Source organism: Oenanthe melanoleuca, chromosome 2 (genome assembly GCF_029582105.1).
Source record: "Oenanthe melanoleuca isolate GR-GAL-2019-014 chromosome 2, OMel1.0, whole genome shotgun sequence".
NCBI lineage: Eukaryota > Metazoa > Chordata > Aves > Passeriformes > Muscicapidae > Oenanthe > Oenanthe melanoleuca.
Window position 1 is genome coordinate 112,726,821 of NC_079335.1, and position 24,762 is coordinate 112,751,582.

The 24,762-nt window shown below is 39.1% G+C and overlaps 2 protein-coding genes across 5 annotated transcripts in view; one reads left to right on the plus strand and one right to left on the minus strand.

Moving 5' to 3' along the window:
- Window positions 1-1,099: 1,099 nt before the first annotated feature.
- On the plus strand, window positions 1,100-5,997 carry SGO1 (shugoshin 1). The gene is made up of 9 exons (XM_056483913.1): window positions 1,100-1,335; window positions 1,658-1,800; window positions 1,884-2,080; window positions 2,490-2,594; window positions 3,056-3,120; window positions 3,280-3,419; window positions 4,020-4,901; window positions 5,093-5,267; window positions 5,501-5,997. The coding sequence occupies exons 2-9, from the start codon at window positions 1,665-1,667 to the stop codon at window positions 5,640-5,642; spliced, it is 1,842 nt and encodes a 613-aa protein (XP_056339888.1). The 5' UTR covers window positions 1,100-1,335; window positions 1,658-1,664; the 3' UTR covers window positions 5,643-5,997.
- A 1,672-nt stretch (window positions 5,998-7,669) lies between these two features.
- The window catches only part of KAT2B (lysine acetyltransferase 2B), a 39,754-nt gene continuing 22,661 nt past the window's right edge, over window positions 7,670-24,762 (minus strand). The window contains exons 9-18 of one of the 4 annotated variants that reach the window (XM_056484302.1): window positions 24,373-24,509; window positions 22,787-22,995; window positions 20,365-20,491; window positions 18,030-18,140; window positions 16,891-17,034; window positions 14,112-14,226; window positions 13,332-13,368; window positions 12,908-12,971; window positions 12,726-12,810; window positions 7,670-9,686 (exon numbers count right to left, since the gene is read on the minus strand). In XM_056484302.1, coding sequence (XP_056340277.1) covers window positions 9,493-9,686; window positions 12,726-12,810; window positions 12,908-12,971; window positions 13,332-13,368; window positions 14,112-14,226; window positions 16,891-17,034; window positions 18,030-18,140; window positions 20,365-20,491; window positions 22,787-22,995; window positions 24,373-24,509 — 1,223 coding nt within the window. In that variant the 3' untranslated portion in view covers window positions 7,670-9,492. Of the gene's footprint in view, window positions 9,687-12,725; window positions 12,811-12,907; window positions 12,972-13,331; window positions 13,369-14,111; window positions 14,227-16,890; window positions 17,035-18,029; window positions 18,141-20,364; window positions 20,492-22,786; window positions 22,996-24,372; window positions 24,510-24,762 lie in introns of those variants that run through there. The other 3 variants (XM_056484303.1, XM_056484306.1, XM_056484304.1) reach the window with 3 other exon arrangements.

A 24,762-nucleotide genomic window follows, 5' to 3' on the forward strand; every position in this document is an offset into this window, starting at 1 on the left:
TGAGAATAGCTGTAAGGAAAAAAGTGTAGGAGCTATGAAATGCTGATTTAACAGAGTCGAGAATACAATTTATTCTGTTAATAAGACATTGCTTAGCCGATGTTTTTTTCTCACATTTCTTTCAGTGGTTAATCAAGGTTCAGCACACAGTGGTCAAGATGCAGACAGACATAGAAGATGTAAATTCCCTCACGCTTGTCAGGAAAATCCACAACGGCCAGAGAGGCCTATGTCCAAAAAGGAGACAGAGGAGTCCTGCGACTTTATTGGAATAAAGGGAGAATCTATTGGAGCACACGACCGCTGGGTTTTCGCCCTGGAGGTTCCAGCGGGCGCAGCCTCCTCTTATCCTGAGGTACCAGGAAGGTACAGCCTTCCCAAATCGCCTACCACATATTCCCCCCTAAAACCTACTACTTTACCCCAAAGTTCGGAAACTGAGGCTTGTCTGACAGACCCAAGCTGTCTATTGTTTGTAAAGACACGAGCTTTCCTCTCACGCTCGTCCAACACCTCACGGCCTGGCCGTGGGTAGCTCTCAGAGCGCAGCTCCAGAGTGCGAAAGGCCCACCCTGCTACTGCCGCAAGAAGCGGGCACGGGAATGAAGCGGGCACGGGGAATGAAGCGGGCACGGCGGATGAAGCGGGCACGGGAATGAAGCGGGCACGGGAATGAAGCGGGCACGGCGGATGAAGCGGGCACGGGGAATGAAGCGGGCACGGGAATGAAGCGGGCACGGGAATGAAGCGGGCACGGCGGATGAAGCGGGCACGGGAATGAAGCGGGCACGGGGAATGAAGCGGGCACGGGAATGAAGCGGGCACGGGGAATGAAGCGGGCACGGGGAATGAAGCGGGCACGGGGAATGAAGCGGGCACGGGAATGAAGCGGGCACGGCGAATGAAGCACGGCGGATGAAGCGGGCACGGCGCACGGAGGATTTCCAGCTCCCGGCGCTGCTCTCCGACCCGCTGCCCTCACCCCGCCCCGCGGCGGCTGAGGCGGTGCCGGAGGTGGGCGGGGCCACGCGCGGGTGCGCGCGGCGCTTGCGGCGTGACGTCAGCTCCGGGCGCACCAATGGGAGGCGGCGGCGCCGGCGTTTGAACGGCGCGTGGCGGCGGCGGCGGAGGGCGCGGGTGGAGCCGCCCCAGGGGGCCGAGCGGCCGCTGCTGCGCTTGCCGGGCACAGCGGGGCCCAGCGGGGCCGCGGGGAGACGAGGAGCCGGGGAACGCCGAGCCTGAGGGGAAATCCGGGCCCTCCCGCCTCCGCCGGGGGCTCAGCGGCCGCGGCCGTCGCGAGGAGGTTTCCGGTTCCGCGCTCGCCCTTCCGAGGAGGTAGGGCCGGCCGGTGCGGGGTGCGGGGGCGCTGCGCCTGCGGTTAGAGGAGCACGGGGCCTGCTGCCGGGAGACCCCAGCCGAGCTCTCGGCCCCGGTGTTTAAAGCCGTCCCCGGGCCTGCTGTGAGCACCGAGCATTTTGCAGGGGTCGGGAGAGTGGCCAGGCTGCCGCAGCTGGGTGAGAATGGCCAGAGCTGCCTGTCCTTCCCTGCTGTGTGTGTGCCTCCGCTGAAAACTGCCCCGAGCTTTGCTCGTCTGTGCCTTTCCTTTTGGCGTTGCAACCCAAGCTTCATGGGTTCTTCACCCTTTCTACTTTTAAAGGTAGAAGATGGCAGAATCCTCGAGGAAGTCCTTCAAAGACAGTCTGAGTGATATAAAACAACGCATGAGAGAGAAAAGAACTCAGAAATGGTCAAAGCTCGGTAAAACTACCCAGTTCTCCACCGTAAAGGCCAAAAGAGAAAGTAAGATTCTTAAATATTTTAGAATTTATAATGTATTTGTTTTCTTTTCAATCCCATTTGAAACACTCACTGTTGTGTTGCAGCCAAAAACTCCAACAAAATGAAGATCGTTCTAGCAAACAACCGAGATTTGGCTCTGTCCTTGCAAGAACAAAAGCTCAAACTGAGGGAAGCTGAAACTACCATTCTTCAGCTAAGGAAAGATTATCACATTTTGAAGATTCAGATGTTTGACTTACAAAGAAATCATAGGATCCAGCAAGAACAAGGACTTTTGGAGGTATTTTTAATAACTATATGAGCTGGTGAAACAACATCAGAATCTGTACTAATCCATAGATATATTTATGATCTTAAATGTTTCATAAAACATAAACTCAGTATGTTCAACAGGTTTTTTTCACCTAACTTGGTATGTTGGTTTGGATACCTTGACACCTGAATGAACTAATGAACTTTTTTTCTCACTACTCTTCCTCATTTACTTAAAATAAGAAAGAGTAAACAAAGTCTTGAAAGTCTTAATTTTAAAAAAACCAAAATCTATCTTTTGTGAATTTTATAGGGGATTTATCACATGTGAAGGCGCCTGACAGTGGTGTCTTCAGATTTTAGTTATCTCATTATGCTGGTAAGTTTGTACTAGAGTGTGATAGTAATAGTGTCACTGTCCTTATTTTGTCCATTAGGATCGACTGTCAGCCTTGAACGAGATAATTTCCAAAGTCTCTCAGAATTTACTGGACTCAGTCACTCTCCTTGGCCCAGCAAAGAATTTGTGTTCCATAGATATGGTAAGTGCCTTTTCCTCTTGAGGAGCAGGACTTTTGTTGCTGGTTGCCTTTACTCATTCCATTAGAGATGCAACATAGATTTTTAGATCTGAGCCCTAGTTCAGAGGAAGAACTGGTCCCACACCTCCCAGTATCCCAGGGGTGCACACTGGGGTATGTCAGAAGCTAATAAGTGGGACTGAGGCTCTGCTAGGTGGTGGTTGGGGCACCCTGATTCTCTGGGGTTTTGTGCACAGTTCCTTCCCCTGTCTGCTTGCTGTAGGATTGGGGTGGTAATGAATGTGCAGAGGCTGAGAAGGTGGCTGGCTAACACCCACAGCACTTGGTGTTAGCCAGACTGAGAGAAAGAGTCAAGGGCCTCTTTGGTCCTTCCTTGAGTAATTTAGCTGCTGTCTGAAATTAGTAGATGGTCCAAGATTGTTTCAGCCATTTAATCACAGCAAGATTTATTTTGTTGGCAGAATCAAAGAGTGCTTTCTTCAGGTCCTGGAAACAGTTGCAGTGTCACAGGGCCAACACAGTCAATGTAAGTATTATTGATTAATGCCTGTTTATATTTGCAAACTCTGTTACAGGAAGTTTAATTTTCTGACTGGAAAAAGGGAAGAAACCCAATATAATGAAACTGTTACTTGTAATAAATTTATTGCTGTTCAGTAAATACTACGTTTGTAATTTTCTCTAGAGTACCTCTAAAGTGTGTTTCTGAAGATGGTCCTATACTTCCAAGTGGGATAGAAGCTGGTGGTGACAGAAATTCTTTGTCAAAGATCTGCGTGGAATCTGACAGTGATACTTCCTTTACCAAAATAATTCCAAGTGAAGGTAACTAAGAGTATCAGACATTGCTCTATTTTGAATTAGGAAAACAGTGTGTGAGTACAAGTTTAAGAAACTGCTGTTTTTGAAGGAACTGACAAAGTAATTTTCTGCTTATTGTCATAAAGGGGAAATACTAATGCTGTCCACTGGTAAAAGGTTTGAATGAAGATGCCCAGCAAAATGGGGAGGAATTTGAAACTGGTTTATCTTTTCTCTATATCTGCAGTCCAGTTTCACTGTCTACCAAACCGTTCAACAAAGTAAAATTACCTTTAGACAGTTATTAGCATTTATGAAATCAATAAAAACTTGTTGACAAAACAAAATACTCAGGAGAATAAATGACCTGTAAATAACCTTTCCAAAAGGAACACTTTAGAGGAAAATGTTTTATTAATAAAACTGTTGTTTTATTACTTAACTGCTTTCTGTATGCAAGCTCTATTAAACAGAGCTTATCTCAATTGCTAAATCCTAGTTTATAAAAAATCTGTTGAGAAAAGCCAATAGTCTGAATTTCTTACAGGTTCAAAATTTTTGCATAAAATCTTAACCTGTTTTTTCTGTTTGGCTTTAATATAACATTTTCCCTTCAATTACAAGGAGAGGCATCCGATTTTCACCTGAACAACAAAGAACCAGAGCTGGAAAACGTTTCTTCAAGTGTAAAGTTGGGATTTGGTAGCATGTTACCAAAAAGTGTATCCACCAGACGTCACTTTTCAAAGATGAGGAACCTTGATGGAATATGTACTGGTGTCTTGGACCATTTAGAAGTGCCTGATTCAGTAAAAGAACTTTCTGAACAGAATGAAAGTAGGCTTGAGGAAAGTCTAGAGAACTGTGCTACAGAAACTATAAATGCAGTTATTCCTCACTGTGCTACAGAAACTATAAATGCAGTTATTCCTCACTTGAATGAAAGCAAGGTCGATTCAGAGCTGATGTTGAGGCAGAAAAATTCTGAAACTACACAGTCCAAAATAAAATGTAATTCTGATCTCAAACAACCAGAGTGTAAAAGCAGAGAAAACCCTCAACGAAAAAAAGCAAAGTGCCAGAAAGGAAAACTGGAACGGCCACTTACTTCCCAACAAAGACCAGGAAAACTAGGTAAAGAGGCTTCTAAAGAAAAGCTGAATTTTGTGGGTGGTATCAATGATGCTTATGACTTTCAATTGGAAGAGAGTGTCCACCTTACACCTTTTCGACAAAACAAGGTGAACGACAGCGATACTGAAGTGGGGGACGAAGAAGACACTGCTGAAACCAACACCCTTGAGTCAAGCAGTACTGCAGGTGACTCAGATGACAGCCTCTATGAGCCTTACAAGAGCAAATCAAAGAAAAGGCGAAGCTCAGTGGATGAGAACCCTACGTCACCAATCTATCCAAGGCCAAGGTCTAAAAGATGTTTGGCACAGCGTGAGCAGAAGCTCTGTCATGAAGAGACTGAAAACAACAAATCAAGTGATAAGTCTGTCAGTAAGTGTTCTGTAATTGGCTTTGTTTCCTTGAAAGATAACATTGTTTAGGATGCTTGGCCTTTTTAATTTTAGTTTTTTGTTGGTTTTTTTTTAATAGCAACTAAAAAAAATAATGTTTTAAGAATGGTTAAGATTTTCTTTTAAGCTTGCTTACCTGAATGAATTGAAATGTGCTTAATTTCTTCACAGGGCAGCCTTCTGAGCCATCTCGTGGACATCTCTGTGATGTTACCAATACAGCTGCAGTGCTCCCCAGCACTGGGGATGTAGAAATTGTCCCTGAAGGCAAAGAACCTCAGTCTCCAAAGCGCATGCGACGAAGCTGTACTGTTACTGTGAATTACAAAGAACCAAGTATTGTAGGGTAGGTGTCTTTACTTTCCAGTTTGATATAAAGTTCACGATATTCCATCCAGTAGAGGATTTGAAAGGCTTATCTAGATCTTGAAAACAAGACCTTAACAATAAAGCTTATTCAAAGAAGTCTAGAGTCAGTAATACAGCCTAGTTTGTGGGAAATGGAACTTACTGGCTAAAAGTTATTAAATGACAGAGCAGAACTCAGTTTTGCCTTTTTTTTTTTTTTTTTCCAAACAGGAAACTAAGGAGAGGAGATCCATTTACAGATACACAGTTCCTGTGTTCTCCAATTTTCAAGGTGAAAAAAGACATTAAACGACTTTCTCATAAGAAAGATTCTATGAAAAAATACAATGAGAAATTCGTTAATTGTCTTTGAGACATTCTTCTGCCATGAAGAAAGTAATTTCCTGGATGAAATATTTTGTTGCACAGTATGTTATATAAATATGTAAATATTGTGTTTAAGGGGGCCTAGATTTATTCTAGTGACTTATTTTTAATGATATGGATTGATTACTTTTATAACTAAAGTGATTCAAGCCCCTTTTGAGTGGATCTGGGAGTATATGAGAAATCTGCTGGATAAGATGACAAATGTCTTCATGTGGGAGAACTTTGGGCACTTAAAATGTTTTGGGCAGGATGTGGTTTTAGTAACAGTGTTTGTACAGATCTTGTTTATGCGATGGTTGTAGTTTCATATCGAATCTTACAATAAACATCTTAGTGTTAGAAACAGCTCTGAGTGGGCTGGTGTTCTTTTGGTAGTTTCCATAGTTCCTCTGAGGGCACTAATGTCAGCAGTGGGCATTACAGGCCTGTGTCCCCATCTTATGTGGTGGCATAAGCACTGTTTAGAAGCAGCTTAGCAGCTGCAATTTGATTCTGTAGCTGCAGCTCTCAAAAGCAACAGTTTAGGCTTAGTTGGTCCTCCATTGAGTGCAAGTTAGAATCAACCAGACAGGAACAAAGAAAATTTCTTGTGAAGGCTGGTGAAGAAGGCTCCACTTGGGTCCCAACTGTTGTGGTATATTCATAAGTTTTATAATTTTGTCCCTGCTTTGCCCAGTGCCTTTCCCAGAGGTGCCATATCTGAGCTTGTGCTATTTGGTGCCACAGTAGGCTGCATATGAGAACAACAGTGTTGCCAACTGTCCACCACTCAAACTTTTACTTTGCTTGAGACACACTTAAGTATTAATGGGTTTGTGAATACCCAAATTAAAGCTACATTCCAAACCCCTCAAGGGAAAACACAAAATCTTGAAGCTCTTCCTTTGTTCTGTTGCCTGTCCCACTTCACTAGGTGCAAGATCTCCCTTTCTGTAATAAAACTTAATTAAATTATTAAACTAAGTTAAACTATTTTGCTTGTAACTTCTTCCATGGTTGTCAATAATACTAGCTGCAGCTACTGAGTGTTTGAAAATAGTTGTTCACAACAGTCTTCAGATGTTTGAACAGAAGCTTAACTTTACCTTTGTATCCTAAAATTCTAGCTACAAGGCCCCATCATCTCAGTCTGGAATTCTAGTACTAGAGGAACTTGAGCAGAGTGGTTGAAGAGTGGTTGAACTATAGTGGTTAAAGCCTGGTGCTAATACTACCAAGGTTGTGGGTCCAATCCCTGTATCAGCCATTCGTGTAAGAGATGCACTTAATGATCCTTGAGGGTATTCTGTGAACCTCAGGTGCTCTTTCATGAAACAAATCTGCAACAGCTGTTTTATCAGGAAGAGAAAAAGAGCAGAGTGATTGCAGAGCAGCCCAAGGCAGATGTGGTGGGTCTGGGTGGTTTCTTTCTTATTGGATTGAGAAAGCTTGAAAAACTGAAGTGATGGAAATGTGTAAGGAAGAAATCTGTCCTTCCTGATCTCAGCTGCTTTTGTTGGAAATGTTTAGTAAAACAGCTCTTGATTACATTTTCACAGGACCAAACCTGAGTGGATGGGGGAAAAAAAAAAATCTCTTGCTACTTTTAATTATCTGTCACATATTGGACAGGTGCAGGCTTTGTTGATGTGACCATTTGGTGATGGTACAAACTCAACCTGGACTGTAGTTTGCTGCTACATATCTATTATGAGCAAAGGACTTTTGAAGGCAAATTCCAGCAAATAGCATAAGCATGCTTTGAAGTCAAAAAACCAAAAGTTTGGAACAACTAAGTCAACAGCATTGTATCTCAGTTACCATAAGTCTGGGAGAGCTATTTGGACTGACCACAGCTCAGCTCAACTCAGCCCATTGTGCTCTTGGTGAACTCAGAGGCCATTTCATGTATTTTCTATCCTACCTGGAAGAGGCAATGACAGCACTCCTGTGCTTGGCTGTGAAATTGCTTCAGTATGTATGTTTGTATCACAAGTACCAAGTAATGAAAAAAAAAGAGACCAAAATAAGTAGGGTTTTGTACATATATAATTTAAAACTATTCTGTACCAGTACAATATATTAATTTGACAAATGTAAAGTTCATCAGCTGTTAAAGCATTTGCAAAACCACATATCCTACCATAACTTTATTGCACAGTATCTATGAAAATATTAATTCTTAAATTAGAAAACACGTTTCAATATAGAAGAGACAATCTGATTGAAAGACAATAAGAAAATCTACTCTGAAAATAACAAAAATTCACAGGTTACCAAGCTTAACAGGTGCATCTGTAGGCCAAATCTACAAAACAGGTTTATAGCATCCTGTTCTGGCTATTAAAGAAAAAGTACTCACTGTACCTTTGTTATAGATCTCAATGTAGATCAGACTAAATTCATACAAAACACGATGGCAAGTCCAGCATTAACATTTTGAATACCTTGGGTACCACATTTACTACTTCTAGATAGTTCCTGACATCTCCTTGCTGAATTTATCTGTGATCTAACATTACACAGGCATTTTGCAGGAATAGATTCTTTGACACAGCACAGGATTGGTTTTCTCAGTCTCATAACTTGTACTTTACCAGTGTAAATAAGTCTGTAAATATAAAACACCAAGAATGAAAGTTTAATCTGTTTTTCACAAAAGCCTTTATAATTTACAAACTAATTAGAAAATGTCAAGGGACAGCTTTTTGGCCTGTACTGATCTCCCTTAAGGATTTAGGTGTACCTCTTAAATGTAGTGTAAGCAGCAAAATGTATATATATTATATGTATATATGAGTGTATGTTCTTTTTGAAGATATAGTAAAAGCTGTAAAATGTTAATATGTTCCTGGGTCTAAATAATCACAGTTAATAGGCATTTACAATAAAGCTTGGTAGAAAATCCAGTTTACCACAGAGCCAGGCATCTAAGTTCAAAGCTGTCCTATGTTGTCTTCCTTTGTGTACAATAGTCTTATTTCTGCTGAACAATCTAAAGAATTTAGCAGTGAGGAGTAGTAAGTAGGGTAGATCATGAAGTGCATAAAACCTTAACTCTACTAAGCCAATTAAAATTGTCTAGTAGATGCGAAGTAGTCTCTAAAGTTATTTTGGGTACTTATGTCCTGCATAAGCCAAGTCACTATGACATTACACATCTAGCCAGATTTTTTTTTTCTCTCTCTCTCTTTTTTTTTTTTTTTTTTAAGAGTGGTTATGAGATTACAATTTGCAGGTAAAATATTTATCAAAACTGAAAACGAATAGAAAAATTTGCATCTATCAAAGATCACAGGCAGTCCTTTCTCAGAACTGACTGCTCTTCTCTCACAGCTTCTCAACCAGCTGAGTGTTTCTTTTAAAAAATAATATCTTATAAAAAGATTCTACAAAGAAACAAGTGTTTCAGAACCCCCCCACACCTGTTGTTTTCCCTTACAATTTTCTTTTTTACTGGAAAAAATAATAAAACTTTATCAAATAGGTACTGCATTAGGTAAGCTATAACATTAGGTAAGCTATAACATCTGTTGTCTGGGAATTTTCTTCATTTTCCCAAACATGTGCAACTTCCCCCATGCTTGTGGGGTTTCTGAGGCTGTAGCTGATAAACTTATTAGGAACATAAGGTAATCGGCACACAAAAGAAATATTCCGTAATTAAATACACTATAAAGCATTTTAATAAAATAATTTTTGTAACTTCAGTATAATACATGTTTGCAAAACTAAAAGGGTTTTTAAAAGTGCTAAGTATTAAACAGAAGTTTCTTGAAAGTCCCACAACTCATATAGAACGGCTTTACCTGTCCATAACATAGGCACACTATTTGGTTGTAAAAAGAACAGTGTCACTTGTCAATTAATCCAGCTTCTTTAATTTTTGTGTAGAAGAATTTCTCCAGTATATTGGCACATTTGTAGTATTCACTCTCAGGGGGGTTGTACTCTCTGCAGTTTGTAAAGACTCGCTGCAAGTCTGCCATGAATAATTTCTTAGACACGTAGTACCTGTTCTTGAGTCGCTCACTCATTGTTTTGAGATCTGCACAGAAGAAAAATAGATTAACAGCGTTGGATTCAAATATGTTTTGTGTGCAATATCCCTTCAGACTGATTTGCCATTTAACATGAACTGGCAAAGGTAGGATTTGGAATGGAAATTGCCTTCATCTAAAGCATGGTCCATATTTTAGCTTTGAAAGCAACTGAGCTGCTGGAACTAAGCAATATTTCACTGTAAGGATGAATTTTTGTTGTGTTTATTTTTAATTCTTTAAAACATTAAAGCTTCTTTTTTTTTTTTTTTTTTTTCTGTTCTCATGCTTGGAGTTCTGAGTTTTCTGAGGTCGTAGAGTAGATATCTCTAACGCTCTTCTGAGTGTTCTGAGACAACCTGTTCACTCAGCTCTGGTGAAGGAGGCCTTAGGGGTATATGGGCAAAGAATCCAAACATCATAAAACATGTATGTTAACCTAAAATCCTTACTCTGTACAAACACAGCAGAGAAGATAAACTGGTCTACACTACAAGCAGGATTTGCAGCTTTGAAAAACAAGATTAAATTTGTTCTATACTCTACATATATTTTTATTGCCTCTTCACAGTTTATAGTTGTATATCCTTTTTAAGAATCACTGATCTTCAGAGCATCATTCAAAACATTTACTTACAGAACCTTAGGAAGTGTTCTCCTTTATACTAAAATCATAAGTCATCCATAAAATATGTAAATCATCTCAGTGTTTTCCACATAGTTGTTTTCCCAGTAATTCTCATCAGGCATTTAAAAATTCTGTCTACATTACAAGTGTTCTAGGAGTGAGTATAGGAATAGAAGTAGTAGGAGGTGTGCTGGATGCCTTGGCTTTTCTCACCTCAGATGATCTAACAACTTTTTTTTAGCAAAGCTTGAGCCAGGCATCAGCAGCACCTTTGTGAAACTGAAACAGAAGTAGCTGAAATTAAGATGAGTTAATTAACGTCAATGAGTATTGCAAGGGCAACCTTTGCTTTGGAGACCAAAGACCTCCAATGCAAAGGAATTAAACTTTTCAACTTCAGATTTAAAAATAAGGTTGTATTTTTGTTTTGGTAATGGTCTGGGGGGCTTTGGGGTGTGGGTTTGGATTTTATAAGGGAGATTTGAATTTATTAAAAGAAAGGAAACCCTGTCAAATTGACAAGAAGGGACTATTTAAGGAAAGTTTGATGGATGCTCTCAAATACCTTTTCCAGTGGTACAGAACTTGTCACTCCCTAGTTTTGCACACTATTTTGCAAAAGTAAAGGCTCATTCAGCTTCCATTAAGTCTGAAATTCAGATGCCTATACCTAAACTAGATATCCATAGATTACTTATAGCACTCAGCTCAACTAAAGCAAATGTTGCCTGGCTAGAGTTAAGCTGTTCTCCTCTAAGCACAGTGAAAGTTTGGCTCCATCTGTCACAGCCATACAGTTTTTGAAAAGGGGAAAAAACCCCAAAGGGTATTGCTTGATAGAGCACCTGAAGAGCACTTGAAACAGGGGTAAAAAAGCATTTATACATGAAAACTGACCTTAGGAGGTAGGAAAAAAAATGTACAGCCATACCTCTCAAAAACTGTACAATTTAGTCTGTACACAAACATAAAGGCAAGTGTTATATCTTGTCTGAGCAACTTTTTACAGTATCAGCTTGCTGGCAGGGAGAGCAGAAAGAAACCTGAAGTTAATCACAAATCAAGGCACAGGCTGGGTTCCTTAGCTGAAAAAAAACAAAGCAAAACTAAACCTAAATAAACTAAAGACCTCAGCTTAATCCTCAAAGTAAACTGCTGCCCCTACCTCTAGTGTAATGCATCTGAACAAGGAAAGGACAGACAACATTCCTACTTTGAGTCAGGTAAATTACTTGTAACCACTGTTCAGATTAAACAGATTTTTGAGCCAGATCTGCTCATAAAAGCAGACAGAGAAAACTCTGCCACATAAGGGGATTCACATTCTTTTTCTTCATTGGTAGAAAATAAATTTGTGTTGGGGATACAGGAAGCCAGTGATTGGTTTATAAAGTATATGTACACCTGCTATTTGGGAATGATAAACTGGATATAAAAATAATTAAACTAAATTGATATACATGGGCTTGGAGCCTATGCAAAGCAACATGAACAAATACTTTCATTCTCTGAGAAACTGATAGCTAGTAGCCTGCCATTAACCTGTATTTCATCCTCTAGCAATATTAAAGGGTTCAGAAACTGTAATCAGAATAACAGAGGTGAGTATTGCACAAATGAGGAAACAGTGCCAGAATTCAGTTTTAAATCTGGTGCAGTACAAATCAAGCATCCATTTAGAGTATCACTGAATTAGCATTGAAATTATATGCCCCAGAACTCAAAAGCTGGGTCATAAGAGAAGCAGTAAAAAGAAAAACATTATTAGCAGTTGTGTACTTCCCTTTGCAAGCAATCTTACATAAACAATAGCTGTGTTATTTATAAAAATATATAAATAAATGTAACACCTCAGACAATTGTGGCAGTTCTAAAAGACAAAGATAAAAGTTAGCTTACAATCATTTGCATGAAGCATTTTCCTAAACTTAAATTGGAGCAAAGTGTTAAGACTTAGTAAGAAAACCCTGTGACCTTTGAAAGTGTTTTCTCTGTGTTATTTAGAAATCTCAAATCTGTATTTCAAAGCAACTCAAATGCTCAAGTATTCCTGAAAGTTCACCTTCAGGTTTTTTAACAGTGGATCTGCAATGACCAGTTACCACACACAAGAACATATCCCTACAACTCACCCACACCAGCTCAGTCCTGAAAGCTTCTAGCTGACTGCACCATTGAAGAGCTTGTTAGGGCTCTCTAGAGCACACTCAGACTGCACACCACACATTTCACAAAGGTCAGAGAGCACTCATCAGTTTCAAATTGACACCATCACACTCTTGACACTTCAGAGCTGCAAGGTATTCAGCTGCAAGTAACATATATCTTTTACCATAAAACAATCAGATTAAAATTTATCTGCTATGTCTGCAGCTATAATGATTTTTAAACTCTACTTAAAAAATGTTAATGGCATTACCCATGGGAAACCTTATAACTTCATAATATCCAGGAGCTTCTGTTCTCTTCACGGGTTCCATGAAGGGCCAAGCGCTTTGATGGCTCTTTGGTAAAGAAAAAAGTAAGGTATCTAATATGGAAACTAGATATTGGAAATCATTTTAAAATCTTTACAGAAATTAAACTAGAACTAGCACTCACCTTCACTTGCTGCAGGATGGTTTTTAATGTGCTGTAAAGTTGATCTGGATCCTTGGCCTCCTTACTTGAAGGAAAATATGAATACAAAATAATTAGTTTAAGACCCTTATCTTTGTTCCTACAATTTGCATCTTACCTAAAACCAGCTCCAAAATTTCAAGTATTTTATGGAAGAAATAAAATTTAAAACAAGCAAGCAAACCCAAACAAAAATCCTCAAAACAGAACCCAACTACCCAAACCACACCTGCCCACAATAAAAAATAAAATAAAAAAATACCACTAAAAAGCCACTTAAAGACTCATCTCTTGCAGATTATTTGATTTCCAGTGGATGGAAGGAAGTATCAAGTGACACTGTTTAAAGACTTCTCTCAAAGGAATATCCCAACTGTGTCAACATTTTACTTTGTGTAGCACTTACCCTCTTTCTTTTCCACTTGGTTTCCAGCCAGTCTCTCCTGTACACCAATAACATGAGATATTATATGGGAACTACAGTAGGTCAAAACATTAACTGAGTTATTGCAACTCAAAGAAGAAAAGCCATTTCAGCACTAATGCAGTGAAATGGGTTTGTTTTAATAAAAGTTACTCCTAATAAATGACATAACCATCTAGCCCACAGCTCCATTCAATTTCCTACATGCCTCTTCCTCCAGACTGCCAAAAAGATTCTAAAATATTTCTATATGAAACACATTTCTTTTCAATAATTCAATACATATTTTACTGCAACCCACCCCTGTAAAGAATAATCATGACAAAGCTATCCAATCTGATTCTCCAGGGACAAATAATAAATTGCAGAAAAGCACAGACAAAAAGCATCCCCCAAAATATGATACTTAATTTTTTAAAATTCTGTTTAGTCCTGTAAGTTCATGCCTAGCACAGAAATCACTGTTGCTCAGGAGTGCAGTGCATTAAAATGGTGCCAGAGGGAAACTGTGATACAAATCAAAGAGAGATCACATATAAGTAAAATTATACACACGTACATAAAAGAGGATCAGCCTTGGGGGAAATCTCAAAGATAGCAGTTGCAATGGAAGCACAACAATCTTCACAGAAATCAAATCAGCAGACCAAAACAATTACATTCTAATCAAAAACAACTATGTGACTACATTAGTGTTTCTAGTCTTGGACCTCTCTTGGGCTATTCTGCTTCTGTTCTACATTAAAAGAGATTGATACATACTAATTCCAGGAATGCTTTCTATAGGAATCTGCCGTACTCCATCTTTGAAGCAGGAAAGGCCAGGATAAACTTTCCGTATTTGAGCTTGCTTCCTTTCTATGAGCTTTTTAATGATCTGTAATAAAGCAGCAGAGAAAACAAAGGATAATTCATTTGGTCTAAAGTAACCCAGAAGATTAATGCAAAACTGTGATGAACAGAAACACTTTCACTTCCCAGCCCTGCAGTCCTTTTCCAAGACTGGTAATGGGGCTGAGCTACCTGACCAGACACTGATTCTGAAAATGAAGCTACTAAATCTCTCAGTTATTTTGGCACAAATCTAGGAAAAAAGGAGTCATTGCTTGCTCTATTGATCACAAGCTGCACAGTTCTTGGGAAGACAGGAGCAGATGAAGAGAAGGAAATTTTCTGGAAGAAGGTTAGAGTACTGGCTATAAAGTTTTAACAGCTGGAACTTCTGAAAAGCTTAGCACAGCTGGTCAAAAATTTCAAGGCACATACTGAATGCATGTATTTTGATGTACATATATGTTCATTTTCCAAAATTAATTCTGATGTACATGTATGTTCATATTCCCAACCACTTCAAAGTGTCCATACATCTATCTGTAGCAGTTGCTTATGAATCAATCAAAGATACTCATGAAAGATATTCTCTGGAGGATGTCAGAAAGATGCCACTCTTCAGAACCAAAATTCTACTCCCTTTGCAAATGCTAGGGAAAGGCTTTTTCCACTCCTGGGTACACTCTATTTTACTTTGTAATTTTACTACCTCAAATTCTAAGCAATTTACTTTGCTGCTCTCAATTCCCAATTAGATGCTTATCTAAGCATTGTGTGTCCTGGATATGTGACTTTCAAAACTTCATAACTTGGAGTAAACAAATGCACAGCCACACAGACCACCAGTTTGATAGAATATTTTCTTTGAAAATAATAAAAATTGACTTATTTTTAGCAACCTTCACTCCCTCATACATAATACGAAAATAATTTCAAACTCATTATTAAATCAAACTTAAGCGCTTTTTAAAATTTAGGAACTAGTGGCTCTTCCTGATTAAAGCAAGTTGTTCAATCAGTACCAGTGATTACTCACAAGTCAGGAGGCCACAAAGCTTTGCATAGAGGGACTTGTCATATTTTTTAGAATTACTGTAAACAAGCTACTGATGCCATGTCAGGTGATATGGTCTTAGCAGCCATAGGCATATACTCCAGCTCTTTAAATAAAAGGTTAGATCCCATGAAAAATTTCACTTCTAAAAGGACACATCCTGAAAAGCCTGATGTCTAGTACTGGCCAATACCAGCATTCAAGAAAATCAGTACATAATACAAACTGTCAACATTCAAAATTCCTTTTATGTCCAGGTAGCATTTTCACTGCCTTTGATATGCACAGACAAGCAAACACTCTTCATGAAGCTGCAGACTGTGAGAGTGCAGACTTGCAACAGAGAGAATAAAAGGCCTAATAAGTGTTTTTAGTGTTAGGCAGGCAATCCTAAGATGCAGTTCCAAAGCTGTAGGTAATTATTCTCAGAGAAGATGAACAGCACAGATCAGTGCACAACAGCAGCTTTCTTCCTGATAATTTTAGACATGAGACATGGAGAACCAAAGCACTTTATCTACAAGAGAAGTGTCTCCAAGCTCTTTAGAATGATGTGGACATCCCAAAAAATAAGAGAGTGAAGAAAGCTAATAAAGCAATCCCAGAGGCAAAAATTTTGAAAACTAACAAATTTATTTTTATGTTATGTTGATGGTTTGGGCTCAGAACTGTACTACTGCAATTAGGCATGCCTGAGATGTAACAGGCTACAAGAGACACATCCACACTCCACACTGACAACATCCCACCTCTAAGGGGCAGCTGGCATGTCCAGCAGGACCTTGGAATCTGAAGAGTAATGCAGCCAAGCAGAAATGAAAGGGGAAAAACTTATGGTCTCTGTTGTATGGACATATGAAAACTTTCCCAATAAGTTAAAAAACCTTGTAAATTAAATGTAAAACCATCAGATAGTGTCTTTCCTTCTCCAAGCACAGGCCAAATCATTCTATGGGAAGAAAAATGATTGTTCCATAAAGCAGCTTTTTAACAAAATAAAAGGTCAGGTTTGAACAATCTTGAAAGAACAAATTATAATTTGCATTTCTTTAAAAACCAAGGAAGGAATTTAAAAAGTGGAAACATCATAATTATTTTGCTAATAAACTACCTTATTATGTAGAATATTATTCAGAACTAAATAAAGAACACCCCACATAAAATCCAAAGAGGAACAGACTGGAAATTAAACAGTCTATCCTTAATTTATGAATTTTAAAAATGGCTGAAAAAAAAATCCTCTTTTTTCAAGTAAAACAGGCCATGCAACACAAAGACTCCATTTAAATGTCACTCTAATGAGCACTACTGATATGGGAAGGAAGGAACTGACAAAGCCACCAAAAAAAAAAAAAAAAAAAAATCAATCTCAGAAGATTTTACTTCGTTAACTACCACAAAATTGATCTGTGAATTACACCTCAAAATACCAGTACTTTAACAGTACTGTTCTTGTTAAGTCAATGAGTTCGAATTTGATGCTTCAACTACAAACTTTTGGCACTGGGACTTGAATGAAGGGATTATTCTAACTAATAAAAGTATGCACTCAAATTTAAGCACCAAAGCAAAGAAGAGAGCTAACCTGGCACACACTGAACTGTTTCTAAACATCTGAACAGAGGGTAACATTAAACATTTCATTTCAACCTTCACCTCTTTTTGCTTTTTGATGATGACAGAAAATTCCGTGTAGGGGATCCTTGGATTTAATTCACATCCCATTAAGGTGGCACCCTCGTAATCCTTGATGTAGCCAACATATTTTGCTCTTGGTACTTTAATATCTTTGGAGAAACCCTGACAAAGAAAAAAAAAATCTTAGAATGTCATGATGTCATTTTCTTTTTACATTTGTTTTAATTGGAATGAATAAGGGTTTAGAACCAAATTCATCATAAATTAAAATACAAAAAATATAACATTGAGTTACAGACCATGGTTCAGTGTTGATAAACCTTCTCATGGGAGGCACTTGATAAAAGAACAGGTAATTGCTAAGAAGGGCAGTAGGGGAGATTGTATTCATTCTGAATGTGTGAAGAGTAAATTTTATCAGTTTTATATAGAACAGGTAGGAAGGAACATGAGGTCATCCTCAGGTCATCCAGCCCCATCTCAGCTCAGAACAGATCTCATAATTTCTGGCTGATCAAGGCCATGACCAGTCTTGAAGACTGTAAAAGGACAGATTCCACCACCTCCCTAGGCAACATTTTTCAGTATTTCACCACCCTTAGGACAGGAAAGGAAAAAAAATTTCCTTCTACCTAGTGGCAATTTCCCACTGTTCAAATCACCTTCACTGCCTAATGCTGTACACCTCTGAGAAAAATCTGACTCCATTTTGCTGACCAGATACTTGACACTTGTTTATCAAATCTATTTGACAGAACAGACATTGCCAACTTTCCTGAATTTGAACCTCATGTGTCAAATCAGGAGGAGCTGTAAGTGCAGGTCAGGTAAGTTTTGCTCTGTCACAGGTATGCCTAGTCCTTCTCTATACTTCTTATAGAATCAGTGAAGAAACTGACATTTTACTAGTTTATAGACTAGACAAATTATAGACTATACCATATACTTGTATTCAGATGATTCTATCAAAGTAAAATGAATTAGAAGCCAAAAACATTACACGAGACGACCACAGAGCACATTTTATAGATAAAAAAATATGCACATAATATTGCACTATGCATTTTATCCAATTACTTTGGCATGCCTAGTTATTTAGTTCATCACTGCTAGATATAAAACTTCCTGTAAGAAGTAATTTCTTGCATTGAACTCACTTGTTTTTTGAAGTAGCCGATGGCGTATTCATCCGCGTAGGTGAGGAAGTTGAGAATGTTGTGTTTGATGTGGTACTCCTTCAGATGGTTCATCAGGTGAGTCCCATAACCCTGTGTGAAACGTGAGGAAAAAGCCATGACAAAGCCTTTGGGGACTGCACATACTGGACCTGTGCACCTGAGGACCCAGGGTTATTACACACTGTTTTCCAAAATGCAGTCTTCCCTCCAGATCCTGTTTTAAAGATTTTCTCTTAATTAACTTGAGTTGCACACTCAAGAGAAAACTCCTCTGAGCCTTGTAGGGGCATCTTTGTGACCCAGCATGGAAGTTGTAATTCAAGGTGCTTATCTTTTTTTTTTTTTTTTTTTGTTCCTCTTTTGAATTAGATATCAACCATTAAAATCACACACTTCACCAATAACATATAATTTCAGAACTACAAAGTAGTAGCAATACTGAAATTATTCCAGTGTTCTGTGCACCTGTAGCAAAACAGTCTCTGCCTCAAAGGATTTATTATCTAAACTTAGCATAAAGCATAGAAAGGAACAGTGAACAATTACCATAGTAAGGAGCAGAAAATTATTGAGACAACAATCAAATAGCTATGCCTTCTGACTGCACATAGGCATAATTTCCATTTAAATTTAGCCCCAAAGTGAACTAAAGGTTGTATTTATTCACATTGCCAAACAAGTCATAGTCATCCCCTTCTGCTGTGATATGAAGAAACATAAAGTAGATAGGAAAGCCCATAATAATGTTTTGTTTCTGAATATGTTCCAATTTTCTCATCATGCAAACTAACAGGACATTTAGAGAAATATACATGGGTTCCTTTTGAGTACTCTGTTCTTGTAAACAGGGAGAATTTTTACTTGTGTGAAAAAGCCAGAAAAAAAAAATTAGAAAATATTTCTGACTTAATTTGCAATTTAACTGTTCAAAATATGGCATTTGACAAATAAGAAACTAAACCACATACAGTGAAACTTAAAATTACTTTGTAACAGGGGACCAAACTACCTAAAAAACAATTAAATTTCTATGGGAAAACAAATCCTATATTGTTTGCTCCAGCCTCAAACTGAATTAAAATAAGAATTTATTTTTCCTAAGACTAGAGAGGTCACCCATGTGTGAATTTTTTTTTTTCCTCAGTTATCTGTTGACAGGGTCAGCTTACTCAGAAAGGTGGGAAGGCAAATTTTCAGAAACACTCAACTGATTTTCAGATACACTCAACTGGGTGCAAAGCATCCAGAAGATAAAACAATAAATAGTGTGTAATGCAACCCTGGGGTCAGTCTGATGGGTCAGAATTATCTGCTGTATTATTTTGAAAGATGATTCCTAAAAAATTACAACACACCTTTGGCACCCTCACCAGTGTAGTGCTGTTAAGCACAACTTAGGCATATTCTGTTAGGGTTTGCATTTGCTAAAACACTGAATGGTGACAGATCACTGCTTAATGTAGGGAAATGCTCCTCTCTAACACCAGAGTTGAATAAAATAAAATATAACCCGAATATTAACAGTTGTTACAGACTTTCAGTCCCACTGTGTTATTCTTTTGCAGCAGGGTGCACAATTTTTGCATGTTAACTTCATCCACTCTGAATTAACCCACATCTCAGCTCTTGCAGCTTGAACTGAAAATCATGAAGCTACAGCACCATCTAAAGGCAAAACACTGAACCAAATGGTCAGAGTTAGATCCACCTGTAGTAGCTGGAAAAGCTGGAGGAATCTCATGTATCCAGAGTGCTCTGTACTCTTTCAACTCAGATGTTAATTCTCAGAATTCTGAGAAAATGTTCTGGCATTAACTCAAAAAAGAGTGTACAGAATAGACCCTGTGCTTATTTTGAGATGTAAAACTATACCTAATTTTTTACTATATCTCCTTTGGATTGAAGTCACATAGTGTCACAAAGTGATTGAACACAGATTACTGCCCCACACAAGCAATACATATTTCACTCAACCATGAGATGTTACACTACCCAGAGACACAACTGCTGGGGACAGAGGCATGAAAAGTCCAAGAACAGCAGATTACTGCCCACTATTGCTCTGTTGAAAAAAACAATTATTTATTTAATTACAGGTAATCCTACTATTATGATGATGATTCTAAATCTGCACATTTTAGTTTGGTTTTTGTGTATTATATTCAGAATCACTGCTTCTTTCAAAATCTGTCTCTCAACACAGCGGTATATTCTAAATGACTAAAACATGACTAAAAATATTAGGAAAACATGCAGTAGGTGAATGGGACTCAAATCCTTTTAATAAACACTTGTAATATAGAATTCTTTGTACCTTGACTTGCTCATTGGAAGTCACAGCACAGAAAACAATCTCTGTAAATCCTTGGGAGGGGAACATCCGGAAGCAGATACCACCAATAACACGACCATCTTTTATTAATGCAAGGGTTTTGTGTTTCCTGAGCAGACAAAAATAACAATTGCTTTAATTCATTTACATAGTACATAAAGTGCCATTAACCTTCCTGTGTTCAGAAACCAGAATAACTTCTTTCCACAATGATAATGCAATTGTATATGCCTCCTAAGTTAGCCACTTGTATCTACAGAAGAGTTGTTACCTTAATATCATGCTTTCAATACACCATAAAGCTCATCTTTGAAAAGCAAGCTCCTGGCCTTGCCAAGTACTCTGAGATACTCAATAAATAAAAGTTGTATTGCTTTCATTTCATCTATTGCTGATAGTCACACCATTGCACAGTTCTCAGGATGATTTTATCCTGAGTAAATTAGAAATTAATGGAGTTACAGGAGAGCAAGTCCTTTCTGAGGGATTCCTGTTTCCTTGCATGCACTCTCCATGTTAAGCTATCAGTCTCAAATGCAGCTGATGAAGTAAGAGAGGATATTTCTCATTTCTAATCACCCACTCCTCTGGGAATCAAGACCAGAATAAATATCTATTTCTGTTGCACTAATAGTGACTGCCAGGAAAGATATAATAAGGTCCAATTTCAACTCTTATGTCAAGGATAGGGAATTTTAGTATAGTCCTCAAGGTGTGAAAACAGTGCACCTTTCTTTAGATTATTCAATACACAGTATCATACAAAACATATAAATGATACAGTTAAGGTACAGATGATGCATTTGGGGGAGAGAAGTTGGTGCCAAAAGTGAGTCTGGCCAAAAAGCCCAATGAGTAGTTATATTGTATGTGCCACCATTGAAGATGGTTTTGTACATATTATATATTCTTCTTTTTTTGTACTCATTTTAGTGCTTTTTACTTGTGGAATGACAGCAGCAATGCAGTAGCTTGAGCTTTTGTGGTGGTTTTGTCCTGGCTGGATGCCAGGTGCCCACCTAAGCTGATCTATCACTCCTCAGCTGGACAGTGGAGACAAAATGTAATGAAAGGCTCATGAATTAAGAGCAGAGAAATAACTCATCAATTGCCACCACAGACCAAACAGATCAGACTCGGGGAAATTAGCTGAATTTAATACCAATCCAAATCAGAGCAGAATGGCGGAAAGCAAAACAAATCCTAAAACTACCTTTTCCCTCCTCCTTCCTGATTCTCTCCCTCCTCTCCCAAGCAGTGCAGGGGGATGGGAAATGTCTATGTCTATGTCACAGTTTCCTCCTTGGGCAGAGGAGTTCTTCCCCTGCTCCAGTGTGGGGTCCCTCCATGGGCTCCAGCCCTTGAGGAACTGCATCCCACGGGTCCCTTTCATAGGGACACAGGTCCTGCCAGCAAAGCTGCTCCAGCAGGCAGTGTGGGCAGCTCTTCACAGGGCCACAGGATCTGCCAGGAGCCTGCTGCAGGGTGGGCTTCCCTCAGGGATATAGACTTCCTTCAGGCATCCTCCTGCTCCAGCACAGGGCTCCTCCATCAGCAGAGGGACACGAGCCTCCCCTCGGTGCTCACCATGGAAGGTCACACTGCTGGAGCAGCTCATGAAGAACTGCAGCCTGTGGGAAGGACCCATGCTGGAGAAGTTCATGGAGACCTGTCTGTCATGGGAGGGACCCCATACTGGAGCAGAGGGTGTGAAATCCTTCCCTGAGGAGGAAGCAGCAGCATCCACCACATGGGAACTGATCACAGCCTCCATTCCCCATCCCCCAGCACTGCTTGGTAGAGAAAAAGGTAGAGGATCATGAATGAAGCTAAGCTTAGGAAAAAGGGAGACACGGGGCAAAGGTATTTTAAGATGCAGTTTTTATTTTCTCATTATCCTACTCTGATCTGATTTGTAAAAAATTTATTTCCCCAAGTTGAGTCTATTTCACCTGTGATAGTTACCAGTGAGTGACCACTCTATCACTCTATCCTTCTATCCAAGAACTTTGTACTTTCTCTCCCTGTCCAGCTGAGGAGGGGAGCAACAGAGCAGGTTTGGTGGGAATCTGGCATCCAGCAGACGTCAGCCCACCACAGCCCCACAACAAGAAGCCACTTATTATTATTATTATTATTATTATTATTATTATTATTATTATTATTATTATCATCATCATCATTATTATTATCATTATTATTATCATTATTATTATCATTATTATTATCATTATTATAATAATACAGCCACCAAGGTGGCATTGGGGTACAGATTGACCAGGAGTTGTGAGGGCTTGAGAAGATGGCCAAAGAGCAGCACAGGCAGAGCTGCTCTCCAGCCCAGCTCTGCTGCCAGAGCACAGGCTGCCCCTGCCTCACACAGCCCCTCTCCAGGGATACCCACGGATCAAAGACCAGGCGGGTGATGTACTCCTTCGGCATCCGAGGCAGCTGATGGGAGAACACGTTCTGCAGGCCGACCAGCCACATCATGATCTTCTTGTTGGGCTTCTGGTTCAGGGAGTTGCCGACCACGTGGAACTCAATCACCCCCCTGCGCTCCTCCAGCCTCGCTGCCTCGTCCCGGGCCGAGTGTGCCGAGAGGAAGTTGGGCTGATCACACAAAAGAGGGACAAAACCACAGTTTGGGGATTTCACATCCCCTGACAGAACAGCCTTAATGAACAAACAAATAAAACCCACTCTCTTTTTCCAGCAGAACTGCCAATGGCTGCCTTTGTAATGTACCTTTGCAGAAGAGACACCATCCAACAAGCCAGATGCAAGTCTACACTACAGTCTACAAAGGCCTATCTGAATTTATATTGATACAGATTAGATAATAACAACAACAATGGTTATGACTCAAAAAGTTCCAAAACCTCTTGAAGGACATCACTCACCCAGCTGAAGCCTATGCCACCAAGTTTTCATATTTTCTTTAGTCTTAGCCAGCTTGGGCATGACTTGTGGATTCGCCTACACATACTGCAAATCATTCATTTTAATGGTGGTGCAGGAAAAGTCATATTTTTTTTCACTTTATTAGTGCTTTCCACTATCTCTGGAACTACTGTAAGAGCCTAAAAATTTTTTTAATTCCTACAGAATTTGCTGTTAACATATCTGCATCTATATATCTAAATGCAGATTAAATTAATACAGAAAATTTGTTTAACTTATTTTTTTCAAGATCATTTTACAATGCCAAAACATCTCTGTATGCACATACTGTTTATTTTTTTGAGCAAAGTTTGGCTGCTGAGTTTCTAGTCACTGCCAGCCCCAACAGCCAGGCTGGCACAGCATTTGTAATATGCAGAGCCATCAGTCACAGTGCATAGTTTGAATAAGAAATGTAGGTGGTTCCAAATCTTCAGCAGCTCCTAGCTAAATCTTGGCAAATGAGCTGCTGGCAAAACATAGCCTGGCAGAGAGAACAGAAGGAGGAAAACCTAGCCAAGGGGAAAAAAAAAGTGCAATTCTGTACACGGCACAATTCTGCAATTCTGTTTGTTTTTCTCTTTCAGCCGAAAAAAAAGAGCAACTGGGGAAGCAAATAACTGTTTAGATCTGTTTCTGCACTAGAGAGAGCTTTTAACTTCGAATCTTTCATTCTGCTGCTATTCTTGAACCCTATTTAACCTCATCTTATGAGCTGTATCTATGATTTGCAATAAAAAAAACATATTCTGGAACAGTTCTGTAACAAAAGCACCTTTCAGGATAACCTGAGATCTACATTTTTACTATCAATAGTTTACAAGTCTCTTTGCTAACTGCACACAACACATAAAAAAAAAATTGTAGAACTATTCTTCATGTTAATGATGTATTTCATTAGTATTTTTTGTTCACCTAATCATACTCTTTCAAAGTCTATTTTTCTTGACAGAACTTTTAGCTTATCACATTCTATCTACATGGAACATTTACTAAAAACAGACCATTTACAAACAGACCATTTGCAACACCATGCCTATATCTCACCTCTGGCCCAAGCATTGCTGCAGGATCTGTAATTGTTGACATTACTTCGTTGATTAACTCAATAGGGATATCTCCCACAACCCTTGGTCTTTTAGAATCCTCCACAGAATAGGGTTCATTATTTTTTCTCTTTTCCCCTATAAAACAAAACTCAGACAAATTAGAAACAACCAAACTGTTACAGACTAGCACTATGAAGTCTAGCACTTCTGTCATACCCTGTAGTTTATTTGACAAGTTTAAGTTTGGGTTTTGTGATTTATTGTTTTTTTGTTGTTGTTGTTTTAATCCCCATAGACAAAGATAAATAAGTGAAATCTGAAAAATATTTATCATTTCTTAGTTTTTGCTTTGCACTGGGGTATTAGCATGAAGCAGGAAAAATCTTCC